At 34.3% G+C, this 16,461-nt stretch overlaps 2 protein-coding genes across 3 annotated transcripts in view; one reads left to right on the top strand and one right to left on the bottom strand.

Moving 5' to 3' along the window:
* Dip-C (dipeptidase C) overlaps nt 1-6,131 on the top strand; it is a 301,266-nt gene extending 295,135 nt beyond the window's left edge. Inside the window, exons 9-12 of the mRNA XM_071587368.1 lie at nt 2,103-2,203; nt 2,394-2,630; nt 3,594-3,745; nt 5,281-6,131. Of these exons, the coding sequence (XP_071443469.1) occupies nt 2,103-2,203; nt 2,394-2,630; nt 3,594-3,745; nt 5,281-5,323 (533 nt within the window). The 3' untranslated portion in view covers nt 5,324-6,131. The remainder of the gene's footprint in view (nt 1-2,102; nt 2,204-2,393; nt 2,631-3,593; nt 3,746-5,280) is intronic.
* Nucleotides 6,132-11,934: 5,803 nt separating this feature from the next.
* The window catches only part of LOC139690236 (uncharacterized), a 29,591-nt gene continuing 25,064 nt past the window's right edge, over nt 11,935-16,461 (bottom strand). For both annotated transcript variants that reach the window (XM_071587559.1, XM_071587557.1), the window contains exons 12-15: nt 16,113-16,292; nt 15,279-15,396; nt 14,699-15,021; nt 11,935-13,161 (exon numbers count right to left, since the gene is read on the bottom strand). In XM_071587559.1, coding sequence (XP_071443660.1) covers nt 12,922-13,161; nt 14,699-15,021; nt 15,279-15,396; nt 16,113-16,292 — 861 coding nt within the window. In that variant the 3' untranslated portion in view covers nt 11,935-12,921. The remainder of the gene's footprint in view (nt 13,162-14,698; nt 15,022-15,278; nt 15,397-16,112; nt 16,293-16,461) is intronic.

The following is a 16,461-nucleotide window of genomic DNA, read 5'->3' as shown; positions in this document are numbered from 1 at the left end:
TCAACAGCCTTATGATCTACTTTATATGGTAGTGAAAAGAAATAAGTTGATATGATGAAGTGAATGTGGAGTGTAAAATTTTAGTCATTGTCAATCAATGCATGGTAGATAATAGTACGGGGTGAGTCAGAATAGCCTCCCTAGTTTCAAAAAATCACTGAAGGTGATAGTGGAGGTGAATTAGTGGAATGAGAGTAGTGGCGTTAGCTAGGAAAAATAAAGCCATTTTTAGTAATCACCATGCAGTAGTGTGGTGAGCATCGAGGCTTCCTCATAGAAACATTCTTTAAGAACAATGGTAGTGTGATGGCGATGCAGAGGGCACTGTGGTCTAGCAAAGAAGTGCATTTTCACCCCTGCAGCTCAGTAAATAAGCAAAATTTTAGTGTCTGGGCAACTGATAACCCCTCATGAACTTCACCTAAGACCTCTTCATAGCCCCAAAGTGACAGTTTGGTGCGCTGTGTCCTCCAAAGTCATAATTGGGCCTTACTTTTTTGATTCTTGAGATTCAACTGTTATTGTGAACTCTGTGTGCTATTATGAGATACTGGAGAACTAATTACTCCCCAAAATGGAAGAGTATGGGGAGGAATATGACAAGGAAGCCTTTTGGTTTCAACAGGATGGTACCGCGGCTCATACCACCCGTTATTCAAGCCAAATCCTACAAGAATAATTTCCTGGCCATCTGATCTCCTTACAAGGGGATGTTCCATGGCCCACTTGCTCCCTGGATTTTAGCCCATGCAATACATCTCAAAGCTGAGGTTTACAAAGTTCAACCAAGGACCTTGGAAGCTCTTAAGGTGGCAATTACAGATGTCATTCCTGGAATAATGCAAGATATGCTGAGAAGAGTTTTCGGAAACTTTTTTGAATGACTCAACATGTGCATCGGTAACCAAGGTCGTCACCTAGATGAAATAGTTTTCAAAACCTAATGAAAAAAAAATGGCATTGGATGCAGTTGGCAGAAATAAAAACTTTTTAAATTATCTTTGTTGGTTTTTTTGCAATTTACCCATCAGAGAGTCCATTCTGACTCACCCTGTACGATGAGGAGTTTTAAAGAATAAATCTCAGTAGTTAATTGTGATAAAAATGTTGATTTTTGAGAGAAATCACTTAATTATGAGGCCCTTATGGCAGGCTCATGCACCCTGTTCCAAATTTCAGTTAAAATAAAGTGATTTTCAAAGGATTGAATGAAATTGGAAATTCAGAAAGAAGGGATAACATTATACATTGGGAACCAAGTATATTTTCAATCAAACCCTCATCTTTGGTATTTAATCCAATTTGGGTTTTTCATTTTACTTCCTGGTGTTTTTTGTTTCCCGATTAAAAATATTATACATTGACTTGCATTGGATTCATCATTATTCCAAAGGATGAACACAAATATCCACATTCTAAATGGAGGAAAAGACTAATGTACATGGGATCTAGTGAATGTCCTCTGTATTAACAAGCCAAGGTTGTTTCCATAATGACCATTTAGACTGACAATTCAGTAGAGAGTGAAATTTGTAGAAAACAATTGGAAAGTGCAAAATAACATTCGAATTTGCCATAGGCTTTTCTTTTTTTTCAAATGAATTATCTAATGCTTTTCTGCATATTCTGTCACCAGTTTCATATCATATTGCATTAAAACTGAGAGTTATGTTTGACACTGACTTTTGTATTTTGATGATAAAATTTCATAGCTGACATTTTTCAGATGGCATATATGTTTTGGGAGAAGTTTTCTTGGGTTACCAGCTGGGTCAACATTTTGATGCCTAAATCTTCCAATGTCCTCATTGGTTTTAGTGAACTTAAAAGCCCTGAGGGAAATGTCAGAGTTAGTCGTCAAAATGTTAGCTGCTGGTTACCTTACCCAGCAGGAAACCTGAGAGAATTACATCCTTACCATTCATTGGGAAAATATCAGACCTTTCATCAGCAATTATATTGTTTCAGTTAACATTTTATCTCTTTATTTCAAGAATATATGTTACAATTACTTTCTCAAAAGATTGTGATGATAAGAATACATTTATGTTAATGATAGTTTATCATGATATAGGCTTCATAAAAACGAAATTCTTTCTCAGGAGTTTCTTGGGTTAGCATGCATGTCCTTGCAAATCGAGTTTTGTTAACAGAGCTGACAAGAATTGGGATCCTTCAAGGCGACATTGAAATGATGATGAAGGTATGAAATTCATATTTTATAAGGCTTCTGACTATATATACATATATGATTAATGCTTACTTATATTTTTCAAGTTGTTTTAGCTTATTGAACTTTTTAAATTTGAGATTTAAATTAAGAAAATAATTTCAAGAACTCATAATTTTCCTGAAAGGTCATACTAGTACTTATATTCTCTAAATACTTTTAGGCAAATCTTGCTGCAGTATTTCAACCACATGGTCTGGGACACTTTATGGGATGTGACGTTCATGATGTTGGAGGCTATCCAGAGGAAGCAGCTGGATCTTCAGGTTCTATATCACCTTTAATTTGTAAGCAGCCTGAAAGACCAACAAAACCAGGTTTGAGGAGCCTCAGGACTGCTCGTTTATTGGCTCCAGGAATGGTATTAACTATTGAACCTGGATGCTATTTCATTCCTTCAGTAAGTATTGGATTCTCAACTGGTCTTCATCATAGGAAGAGCATAACATTTCTTATTCATTACCTAGATATGTTTCATTTATCATTTGAGTAAACATTTTCTCATAATCAGTTACTACACATTAAAAGTTCTGAACAGAAGATTTACTTGTTTTACATTTAAAATGATTATGAGTGTGATGTGAAACAGTAATCCTTTACTCCTCTATAATCAGTCTAAAAGTTAGTTTTCATTGGTGAAGTTTGAGTTCCTGGCCTAAGCCTTATCACTTGTGAAATTTAACCATCCATGATGAGGAGGAGGTAGGGCAGGCAGATCCATTAATTGTGCCACCTTTCAGCTTCACATTGCACGTTCTAGTCACCAGAAAAGTCACACTACTTGCATTTCAGATGATGTTGTCCTTGGCATCACCCAGGATTTGACCCTGGGATCCTTTAGCAAGTAGCCAAAGTTTTTATCCATAAGTCTATGATCTCAATTTATTCAACCTAAATGCAGATCAATAGGCCTGAGTTGATTGGGTACCTAATTAATAAATTTTTTGTGGGAAGTCTAGTACACAACCCTCAAATCTTGCTAAAAACTCACATTTTTGTTCATTTCAAAGTGTATTTGGCATGCCATTCACCACTCAAATCTGAGAAATGGGGTACAAAAATTCTACCATTATGGAGTTTGTGGTAAGATGGACTAGAACTGAAGAAATAGACAAAAAGGAGAAGCTAATGGTTTTTTAATACACACATGTATTTATGCAAAGTTGTAAGCATTAGGAGTTGAAAAGGGCTTAAATTCTAGAGAGATCCAAACCCTTTGTTGTGATACCTCAATGTATTTAAATCATTGGTTGCCACTGAATCTCAGGGCTCATCAGTGGTAGCCAAGGGATGCATTCAAACTAAATTTTTCCCCTTTAAGAATGTTCAAAGTAAGGTTAATACATACTTTTTCTTTCTTCAGGCACTAGACAAGGCCCTAAATGATTCATGCCATTCAAAATTCCTGGTTGCCAAAGAAGTGTGCCGTTTCCGTAATTTTGGTGGAGTAAGAATTGAGGACAATATAGTGGTTACTTGTACAGGTGCTGAACTTCTGACGAATGTTCCAAGAAAGTAAGTACTGACATTTTAAATCCCTTATTTATAAAACTGCATGTCCTGACTGACACAAATTTTAAAACACTAGCAGCAAATAGGTGAAATTTTAGCAGGTCGTTCAGGTCATGCTGAAACAAACAAGAAAATATGAAAACCCCATACAAGTGACCCAGGTGTAGTTTCAGAGACAGTTATTTTCCCTATTAGGAAGTATGGAAAACAGAAATTTCCATGTGTGTCATATATCATCTTTGAGTGCATTTTTAAAATTCTAATAATCAAGTTAATGTGGAACTTTTGACTGAAATTCTCCATAAGGATTTAATTCTTTAATACCTCCTCTGAAAATGAGCCAAAATTGCTTTCAGATGAAATTTTTAATAATTTAATCATGCTTTCAAGCATAGTAAACAATGCATCAGCATTGATATTTCCTCCTTATTTCTCCATATTGCATAGAGTTTACCTGCTTGTAGAATGCAAGAACCCTTCCTCTTGTCCAAGTATTAATTTGCATAAGTCAATTCTTTCATCTAAATCAGAGAGATTCCAAATAAAATATCATTTCTTTAATAATCTTAACTTATTTAATTGACATGAAACTTGTCCGCCAGACTTGGTGATTATGTGGAGGTTGCAAAGGAAGGCTGTTTGGAAATATCATAAGGTTACCAAAATTTCAGGAAATCTCTGTTGATACCAGTCTCCTAAAGAAAATGCTTAAGTTGTTAAATCATTTTTGCATATAATTGTAACACTTGAGAGAAGGACTAGGTTTTTCCACCTACTATTTAGAGAGGCAGTTCTCAATTATGGCAACAAGTGGCAGCATGTAGGAATAATGTTGCTTGTGATTTCTGTTGTCCCGAGCAGGACCACTTATTTCTCTTCATTCAACATAAGCTTCTGATGAAGCTTGTTGTTGGCTTTCCAACTTGGATAGCAAACCAACCTGGATGCCTGATTTGGTACAAATGATTAATGTTCATCTGACGTCAGAAAAAATCTCCAAAATGATTGACTGATGTATTTGAAGAGGGATATAAGATAGCTGAACTATACCATTTATCTTCAAGTGCAAATAATCACAGTTTAAGAAATTATCTCATGCTTCTCAGTGTTTTAACTGGTATGAGAAGTTATAATGCCACTTGGCTGAAATTCTTGAATATATATTCATTTATACGTACACAGTACCAACTAGCTGCTGCATGGACTTGTAGTGGAAGTGTTTGTGCAAATTTGGCAAAAGTTGCCATCCGTCTATTATGATATTTTAATATTGTTATAATACATGATTTGCTAAGAAATTAAGGCATTTCAATCTTTGAATATTGGTGCAAAATGACCCCTTGTTCTACGGATTCTTTTTTTATTTCAATTCATTAAATTTAGGAATATAGTAAAAAACAAAAATTCTGACACAAATGAATTGAAAATGAGGTTGAAATTTGCCATATCTCAGGTATAGTGTGTTTATAATAACAAAAATTATTTGTTCCGTACAAATTTTGAATTTTAATGTAATTCTTCATCATATTTTTGTATAGAGTGGAGCAGATTGAAGCGCTAATGTGTGAAGGGCGCTCCTAGACCAATGCATCATAGAAGAAAAACAACATAGAGTAAATATTAGAATGGTGATTATGGTTAAGACTCTCTAAAGATTGTTCAGTCATATTTGGAACTTTTCAGATTTCCATGCATAAATCAATGGGGTGTGTTTTATTTCTTGTCATGTTAGCATTTATTTTGACATATCTGACAGATTAAATATTTCTACTATTATTTGAATGTGATATTGAAATTATTACATTCAACATTAATCTAAATTTGTGTATTATTAAACTGGATACCTAAAATTATCATAGGTATCTTTTATCTTACTTATCTATGTTTTGTATTTGGTAGGCACTTTATTCTTTCAGCTACATAGATCTGAAAAAACTGATAATATTCATAGAAAGCAAAAGTGGGGAGTAAATTAAGGTTGACTAATGAATGAATCCTCTTGAGGAAGTAGGCATAATAAAGTCTGAAATGCATTGTTCAATTCAACCGAAACTCTTAAGAGCGATATAAAAAGCCTTTAAATATTATTTAAAAACAAGACTAACAATACCTTGTCATTTACCATTGATGAATGTAGTTGTGGATAACACTAACAAAATTATATTGCTGATTTCGTGGATTTTATTTTTTTGTCGTATGTGAGTCCAGTTATTTCTCACACATTTCACAACTGGTTTATTGTCCTGTAATTGTAACAAGAATAATGTAATGTGTACTGAATCAATTTAACTCTTATGATTGTATTTTGTAATATGTATTTCTTAGTTATCTAAATTGGTGGTATGTGGCATGAAGAATATATTTTCAGGGTAATCGTTAAATTAATGTAATGGAAAGTATTTTACTAATTAAATTCAATAAATAATAATAAATAAGTTTCATTTTACACTGTCTAAAAATGGTAATGCTAACAATTAAATTTTCCTAAATGATAACACGTTTTTCCTATAGAATTATGTATGTGTACACTTGAACACCTTTAAAACTTTAATAACAGTACAACAATATAATAAGAGAGTTTGGAGGAAGAAAGGGAATAATGGGCCTTCACCTTCTACCAAGCCATTGTGCCATATGATGGTGTATTTCACATCTATCATTAATGTTGTCTGGATGACAACAATGCTCTCCTGACTGGCTTGATAGAACAGACTGACTGCAGTTATCCACAGTTATGATTTACAAATCTAATACCTTAAGAAGAAACCGTTGAGTAGTGTCTCATTTATTATTATTGGTAGTATACCATTTAAAGTAGGTTTTGGATGGACACAGACTGAAAATTACCACTTCTCAGCTGACAAAAAGGCAACCTGAAACTCCAAATCACATTTAACTGTTCTTCAGTTCCACATACATTCTACTGCCCTTCATTCCATCCAACATTGATATTCTTTTTCTACCTTCTATCACCATCTTCAGTATACCTCGGCCAATCAAAATACTATGCATACACTTCTCCTGCCTCCTTTGGACCTCCCTCAACCAATCTCTCTTCTCCCCCACCATTCATAGTACTTTTTAGTCAGTTTACTTTTCATCCTCCACAGCCTCATTTCAAAATCCTCACAAAGGTAATGGTAGAACTCACATTATACTAAGCCCCATACATCACATGAAATTCACACATCAAAGGGGATCCCAGTTCCTTCTCTTTATTGCACGAAAGATTTGATACTGTCTGAAAAATCACATAGCTTTTTTAGGTGAAACTGAGAGGGCCCAGAAGAAACATCTGGAAATAAGCCCGGACCCTCTAGTGAGAAGCCTAGCATTGTACTCACTAGACTGCCATGCCCTAATCTTCAAATAGTTTTTAAGTTTTACTGGAAGTAAAAATTCATGTTACTTTATCACATGATATTTTTACTGATTTTACTGCTTAATTTTATGAGTTAAAAAATAAGGTATTTTGCTTGGCTTCATAAAAACAACATCACTTAGAGAGCATGCTAGTCATTAGGGCTTTCCCAGAGGTTAAAAATTAAAATATTCAATCAAGAGTGATTATTAAAAACTCATTACAGCTTTCAAGTTGATTGAGCTTAAAGAAATTTTATTGTATTTCATTTGGTTGGACTTAACTCTTTGACAGCATTCTAGCAAGTGACATTCAAGCACGTGCTGTCATATTTATCCTCCTGCACTAGATACTTTGTTTCTAAGGTTGGAAAATTAAATATTCAGATTCATTGGATAGGCTTAGTAATTGCTTTGAAATAGTAACATCACTTTTACAATAGTAGCTAAAACAAAAGATGGGGTATCACCTACCAATCCTACAAGATATGTTATTTACTTAACAGTTTTAAAATTAATTGGAATTTCTGAAATGGAGTCACAATAACTTAACACCCATTCATGCCCATAATGCCAGATGGGAAGGGAAAGTATGGACTAAGATAAAATGGGCATAAATACTGTAAATGTACAAGGGTGGAATGACTACCAAAAGTGGAAGAACTCCTTTAATCCTGAAAAATATTGGGTTGCCTATTGCCCAAATTATTTATTTCTATGGCTAGTAACATTTATAATGAATTACTGTGAATGGCTTTTTATCAAAGTTTCTAGGTTCTATGAAAGACAATGAAAAATACACAGAAAAAGTATAAAATGTATTAAACCATTGTGCAGTAATGCTGTACAGGCCTATGTTTTCATCATTAACAATATGATAAAGAATGAATTTTGTTACATTACAACTGGAGTATAATAGTAATAGCATAAAATTTACTCATAATTAGCCCTGAAACTTATTGCAACATTATAGCAAGAATGATATAATAATGCGAGGGGAGAATAAAGGGTACTCAGATTTTGATTGAATACACCTTTCATGAATGGCAAAATGGACATTTTAGATCTTCTAACTACATAAAATCATTCTAATTTTTGATCTGAATATCTTCCTCCATTTATCTCCACTGGGATTAATAAATACTCTTTTTCACATGCTTTGAGAGGAAAACTTGACTCGATTTTGTTACAACTGTCTGCTTTCACCTTTGAAATTGAGAGTTTAAATAAGACCAATAAAATTCATATACACTACTTATCACACAAAACTGACCATCCTGGCTTGTACTATATACATGATCTGTATTGAATGCATTACAAATATTTACAGAAACTATATTGTGGCACATATTCCAAGATAAGTTATGGTTGCACCTAGACTCACATGGGCAGGAACTGAAAATAATACCCTTCAAATTCTTAACTTTCCAAAAATGATTTTATATTTAACTCTGACAAAAGTTATATGCCCTAGCAACTGGGGAAAGAGTAAAGGAGGTGAGCTAATATGGACTTTCCTTACCAATAATCTTTGAAACTAAGACACAACTACTACTACAACCATGATGCGGTGGAAGATTTTGGTGAATTCTGATGACTCCTAGAGCCATGCTTGCCGGAGAAATGATAATTGTGCAGATGAATGGTAGTCCTCATCACATCTTTTCCTCAGTTAGGTAGCTGCAAAAAGCATCTGATCCCAGTGGGGTGCCCATTTCAGTGATGATATCATATTAAAAACATTATTGAGGAAGGCAACAGAAAACCACCTCTCAATTAATTATCCCAATGAAATATGATGGACAAAATAATTACAAGGAGTCCTGGCAACTATGGTACTTTGCCCTCTGGGCAACTGTCATACCAAGCAGTGATGAATGACAAAGCAATTGCAGTCATTATCTCACAAAATCCATGACAATCAAAATAGCAACAGTAGAGAAGAGAGCTGAATTATTTAGAATAGGGATTTTGAATGGTAGGCTGATTTTGAGGACTGGGCAATTAGAAAATATAAAGCAAGAGATAGAGAGAGGAAATATAGATATTTTACGGCTGAGCAAGGTGAGATACATGTACACTTGAAGACAGATTGGGGGGATTATTGGAGAGACAGTTTGATAGCTACACGGTAATATACAGCAGAAGAGAAGAGAACGAGTAGGGATGTAATAAATTGAACGAAAAGGTAGGAAGTAGCATGGTAAACAGGGCAAGTGACTAATAGAATATTATTAGAAGAAATAACAGTCATCCCAACAAACTTGGTCTGGTCTACATGACACCAACCAATCATTAGGAGGAAAATGTCGATGGTGTACCATTGGTTAAGAAAACATAACTACAGGGGTTCCTAAATGGAAGCATTTGAGAGTGATGGAGACTGGAATGCACTAGTGGGAGAAGGGAGCTATGGGAGTATGGTAGGGTTTTACTCTTAAGGAACAAGGAATTACCACAGGGGAAAGCAATAGAGGTCTGCAAGAGATAGGGTTTAATTATAATGCCCACATAATTTAAACACCACAATGAGAATACCTACACAAGAAAAATGCATGGAAATGATTCAGAAATATATCACTTAGACTATGCAGAGGCATGACTAAGCAGAGATTTAGGAACACTCATTAATTTGCAGTTTCCCAGGAATGGATGTGGATCATAATTTAGTAATAATGAAGAGTAAAACCAGATTCATGATTATGAAAACAGAACGCTGCTGAGGAAATGAATGTAGAAGCATTACCTGGAACAATAAGAAAAGAGTGTTGACTGGCTTAAGAGAAAATTATGAGTTTGGAAAAGGAGATGGGTACATTGGAAGAAAATTGACAATATCATGGATTAAGGATAAGATGATTAGGAAGAAAGGCAAAAAAATGAAATGGAACAATGTAAACACAGAATTAGATAGAAGAAATAAAAAAAGAATGGAACAATAAACTGAAGCCAGTAACTAATATTGCAAAAGAAGTGTGGTGGAAGACTCAAGTGTGAGGATATCTAAAGTTTACAATGAAAGGGTGAAATTGGTATGCTTTGCGGGTAGGGGAAAGAACTGTCAGGAAAATTATGAATTGAACCAGGGTAAATTCAAGAGAGAAGGAAAGAATATAAAGAGGAAATATAGGGTAAAGACATCAAGCCAGCAAGCATAGAAATAGAAAGGGAATATGACCTAGATAGAGATACTCGTAGCTTAGGTCCAGGCTTACTTGATGGCAAGATAGAAAGGGGATCAAGGAAATATAAATCAAATAGGTCATTATTGTGAATGACATTCCCACAGAACTATTTAAGGGCACTTATTATATAAGGAAAATATTGGAACAAGAACTTGTATGGACCAATTCATAAAATTTATTTTATGAATGTATTTAGGAGGTATTTAATAAAAGATTTTGTCAGATCACTTTTTTGTATGCAGATAAATTGGTTCTCAGGATCATCAATAAGAGGACAAAGAGCAAAGAAAATGATTAATTAGGGGATGATCAATTTAGGTTCAGGAAGGGGAGAGGCATGCGCAACGCCATTGCAGTAATGAGGTCACTAATAGAAAGCAACATAATTACAATGAAGATATAGTTGCCTGTTTCATGGATTTGGGGGTGTTTAATAAGAGTGCATTGGGTAGGAACTCCATTCATTAGAATTTATTGTACTGCAGAGCTGACAGTGGAGGATGGAGAGCTGGGATGGGCAATGTTAGAAAGGAGTAAGACAGGAGTGTCCGTTATCATCTGTGCTGTTCAACGTATATGTAGATGAAACGGCAAAAGAGGCCGAACTGGAAATAGGAATAAAAGTTGGTGGGGGATCCAGAAAATCAGTTAGGCTAGGGGATGAGCAAGCTTTAGTTTGTCAGTCAGCCAAGGGATTGCAAACTGTTGAGTGCTTTGAAAAGTAAGTGCAATAGGTATGGGACGAGAATAAACGTAAATAAAATAAAGGTTATGGGATTTTCTAGGAAAAGAAAAGATAAGCTTAATGCTAAAATAGGAGGGCAAAAACTAGAGCAGGTGGAATAGTCACCTATCTTGGAAGTATTTTGGATCAAAATGGTCCATGTAGTAGGGACATAAAAAGAAGAAATGCATCAGACAAAGATGCTTTCACAAGGAGGGAATTCATGACAGGGACATTGAGTAAGGATTTTAAGAAAAGACTCATTTAAACTTAAAAATGGAGCGTGATTTTGTACGACATAGAAGAAAGGTCATTGAAGAAAGGTGAAACAGACAGAAAGAAAAAAACAAGAAAGTGCTTGATATGGAGAGGAGAATAGAGGAATGTTGGAAGAAATCTAAAGAAGAAAGGAAAGTTGGATGCAAAGTGTTTTAATTAGCAATGGGATATTGAAGCCTGCAAGGGAAAGAGTTTTAGGAAAGGAAGGAATTAAGCATGCAGAATTAAAGAGAATCTTTTTGTAGTGTTGGATAACTGGTTTTGTTTTGTTATGAGAGGCAAAGAATATATTGTTCCACCATTATATAGTCTTGAGTGAATCCAAAACCTACCTTAACTAGTAGAATACCACAATAATAATAACAATAATTTAATTTTAGGGTTGACCTATACATTAGTTGGACTGCATTATTACCTATTAATCCATACTTTCCTCACTACACATCATGACTGTCCTTCCGGTAATGTGTTTGCTGGTGGACCTGAGGTACGTAGATTCAAACATAACTCGGATATGGATTTTTTGACATGTATTTCACATAGTTGAGTCGAAGATGTGATATGACCTTGGTCGCCCTAACATTTTTGATCCTCTGTTATTACTGCCATGAAATGGTTTCATTGTCAATTCAAAACATTTTAAATGTACAAAAAAAACTTTATTTGTGAACCCTTTAAAGAGAGAGTTAATCAACACCATATACACTAAGCAAACCAGACATAAAATCATGGATTTGGTTTGATACAAGTGCACCACATATGAGCACCAATAGTTTTTAAATACAGATGATGAATATAAAAATGAAAAGAAAACCATCAATTAAGTAGTTTGGATGGCATGATTTGTATGAGAAGGTACTTTGTGATAGCTTGTGATTCATACTTAAAAAGCTAACAATTTAATGACATAAGAAGAGTACATGCACATAAACTTTCACATTCATGCATCTAAAAAATCCTACATGAGTGGAGGGTACGAGGATTGAGCTAATAATTGAGCAAAGAAGTCATTTTTCAAAACAATTTATGAAGATATAAACATTAAAACTGCTTACCAAACTCAAGAAAGTTGGAGGCCAATAAAATATGGCCAAATAGAAGTTCCTGATTTCAGAAAAATTTGTATAATTTAAATGCTTAGTCATATAAAATACAGGCCACTGGCTTTCAGATAGTTAAATCCTGTAAAAAATGTTTATATGAGTATGTTAGTTATATATACGTAAATAATATTTCAACATATTCTGAAAATACGGATCACGCCATTTGGGTTTAAAGCTTAAGTTAAACATTGAAATGATTAACAAAGGGCATTTTCAGGTTTGCCATACATTGAGTATCTTATCGTTGGCATATAATATGGATACATAATATTCAGTCAACAATATGTCATATAATGTTGACAGCATTAGGATCAATTCACCTTTCAATGAATAATAAATAATATTAGTAATACTAATAATCCTTTCATAGTATAACTTAGAATAAAACATTGCACTCTCCTCCCACATTAATGGGAGTCATTTATCCACCTCGCATTTAGGTTACAGTCCTGATTATATGATTGTTACCCATAGCTGGGGATGGGTATCCACTATAGTCCCACTAGCACAGGTGTAACTGGCATAGTCTCAAGGTCTATTTGATTCAGGTTTGTATCTGTGACCTGGCTTGGGTCTATATCTTCCATGGCAAGCACAAAATGCTAGAGCACCAATTAAAACAAAGATAAACCAGAATGCTGCTATGGAAATTAGAGCTTGAGGCGTGATGGTTCCCCATGGCGAATGTATGATATCTCCATTATTATCCATCCACCAACCCATTAAAGACTGGAGTGCTGAAGATCCATCAATTGAAGGGCACTGAACCTGCAATTAAAAAAGGAGAAAAAAATACAGCAAGTGCCTCAAGCAAAAGGATGAATAATTAAAACAACTGGTACACATTATGTTAAAATTGGTCAATCAATTAGGTTAGCATACTTCCGAGAAAAAAGGCTATCTTCAGTTTCCAACAAAAACTATGAAATCAGGACTCTTAAATGCTACAAAGGTTGCTATGGGCAAAGGCTCAATTTGTAACTTTCTCTCTATTAGAAAGAGATATCAGGAAAATAATTCAATGGAAGAGGCAGATGGATGCAACATCTTGTGATGGATTTGGGAATGAAACTGCGTCACTCAAAATCTACCGTAGACAGTTGCTAATAAAGAGCAAAATCATGTATTAAATGTAATTAGTGTCTGCTCATTAGTAGATTCCTGAATTTTTCCAACAAACAGGCCACTCGTTCAAAAATGACTATGGAAAACATGAGCCAATTCATAGCTTAAAGTACTGTCATCCTCTTCAGGAATTCCTGATTCCCACACCACATTTGCAATTCACATATCAAATTTTTGACAAAAAAGTCACCCCTTTTTACATATTTCCTTAATTTTCAAAGAAATTGATTAGTTCAGTACTTTTTCCTGATTTCCCCAACAGCAGCCGGTAACTTTTTTATGTACATACTAAGAAATATATGTTTCTCTATTAGCTTTTGTGCATGGCTGGCTTTGATGACCTGAGCCCATTTAAGATTAAATGCTTTATTTTCAAAAGAAAATTAGAAGAATTTTCAGTTTTTCAAACCATGGTCATACATTTTTAAAATTTCAGCAACAAAAGTTTAATCACATGCTAACACACAAATAATAGTTTGGCAATCGTGACCCAGATATTAAAAATTATTTAAGATAATTGAAATTATTAATTTTTCCTGTGAGATCTTCTAATGTTCAGTGCTTAAAATCATTTAAATTAATTACTGCCAAGTGAGTATTTTTTTCAATGGAAGTGTGATTAAACTTGTTAATTTACTTGGGAATTGTCATGATTTTTATTACCTTGCACCTACCAACAACTTGAAAGTGTATTGATATAATGAATAATTTATTTAGCACACACAGATTACCTCAATTACATGTACTTGATGTGGAGATTAATGTAAGTTGCTTGACTCCCACAGAATACAGAGAGCACTAGCATTTCATTGCCAATCGTTACTGACACATTGTTACAACTAGTCAAAATTTGAGTTTTTTATTTAGTCACTGCCAAACACATTCATTAGCAATGTTTGTTTTTAACAAAAATACAGTTCAAGTAAAAATGTTATCAAATTTCTGACTTAATTTTTGGGACTGACCTCAATATCTTATTTGTTTTTACACATACATTTCCTCTTTGGAATTGACAAAAAGTTGATGATGGTATTTAACTCTTAAAGAATAAGATATAGAGTAGGATGATGACCTTACAATGCCAAATTATACTAAGCTATCCCAGCTGAAGTGGTATCCTAATGACATTACAATCAAGACACTAACACAATTTTCTGAGCACTACATTTAACTATCTTACCTGTACAATTATGTCCTGAAACTGGACATGTTTTCTGCCAGTACAATGAGCCACAGTAACTTGCAACATGGAGGCAGTGGAAGAATCTAGTATCACCGCAACTCCAGACACCCAACGTAGAGGAGATATGAGCGGCAACCATGACGACAACCAAGATATTGGACCAAGGTCAGTAGGGTGCAATGGAAGACCACCAGCACCCAATGCAAATATTATAAATAGGATGCCTGATAATGTTCCAGCCACCACAGGCCATCTTGGAAATGCATGACTCAGTGCTATGCATAACTGGCGGACAGCAATCAGGTACAAAAGCATATATCCTTCAAGAAAAAAGAATACTTCATTACCTGGAAGTTGTTAAGCGAAGAATTACTAGTTATAATAAGGAGTGCATACTTAATGTTATTCCTTGACCAATCTTGCTTTAAAAATTATAAAAGCTAAAATAAAAAATTCTGGGATAAATCTTTCAAGCGTAATTGCAGAAATTGTAAATTCAGGAAACACTTTCTCTACTTCACAGATCTTTAATAGAATTATATAGAAATCATCATATGGAATCGTGGACATAACTTACCCACATAGTAGTGGAAGGTATGAGAGGAATCAGCGTGAAGGTAAAGTCCAGACATAGCATATGCAGGGGCAGCATATGCCAATGACAAACATACTCCAACAGGCAAGTCTAGCACCATCTGCATTAAAAGAATATCAGTACCCCTTAACATGTATAGAATAAATACAGCAATTCAAGAAAGGGGAAATTTTCTCCCAATTGTTAAATTAAAATAAATAAATGAAATCTAGTTTTATATACATCACATATTGTTCTATAAGAAGTTACAAACAGTAATTATTTGCTATTAATCATGTTTGCAAATCCCATCAGAGTGATATTTATTATGGTTTTGTAACAAAAAATGTGTATATTTAAGTCTCGCCATGCATATATTGTCCCTGAGGTGCTACTGTCATGTATTTGACCTTATAAGTGTGGATGGTTTGCACTTTCATCTCTTAAACTCACAAAATAACATCCGATAAATCAAAACCAAGAGATGCCAGTTTTTGATATCCATGAATTCACCAGAACATTAAGCATGAAGAGAAAGAAAACTGAAGCTATGAACAAACTGTCACCAGAACCAACTGATCACTAGCTTTCTAAGATATCATATTTGCTTTTCTGTCCCACTTTATCTGGTTATTCTGATATTATTGTGACATTTATAACTCACTCAGGCATGCATGCCAATATTTGACAGTCAAGTGGAATATAATTTTATACTCAATGCAATAATTATTTTAGCCTTTTTAAAAATGATGTTAAATATCTATGCATTTTCATGTACTGTTGTACCAAAATCTAAAAATGTTAACCCTAGGTAACTCATTTTAGATGACATCTTACCTGAGTTAATATATATAAAGACCTAGAATAGAGCCTTTCTCTTAGCTGTCCTTGGATGGCTTTACGATGACGTCCAGCATCAATAATAGCCGGTAACAGAACAGCTGACCAAAGTGTAACAGCAATAACAGCATAGTAAAAACCCAGTCGATCCATAAAGATAGGCATGGGGATTGGTAACTGGAAGTATAACAGAAATTCCATAAGCACTGATGGATAAACAATAAATGCTCATTAGAAGGTTAAATACAATTTTTGAGTATAATTTATCTTAAACTAATTTAAATATCATACAATCAACCTACCAGTCTTAACCTACCATATCATACAATGAATAAATCTTGAATGA

The sequence above is a fragment of the Hetaerina americana genome, unplaced genomic scaffold (genome assembly GCF_022747635.1).
Source record: "Hetaerina americana unplaced genomic scaffold, ioHetAmer1.1.p SCAF_3, whole genome shotgun sequence".
Lineage (NCBI taxonomy): Eukaryota > Metazoa > Arthropoda > Insecta > Odonata > Calopterygidae > Hetaerina > Hetaerina americana.
The sequence above is the reverse complement of the archived record's forward strand: the minus strand, read 5'-3'. Positions and strand labels throughout refer to the sequence as shown.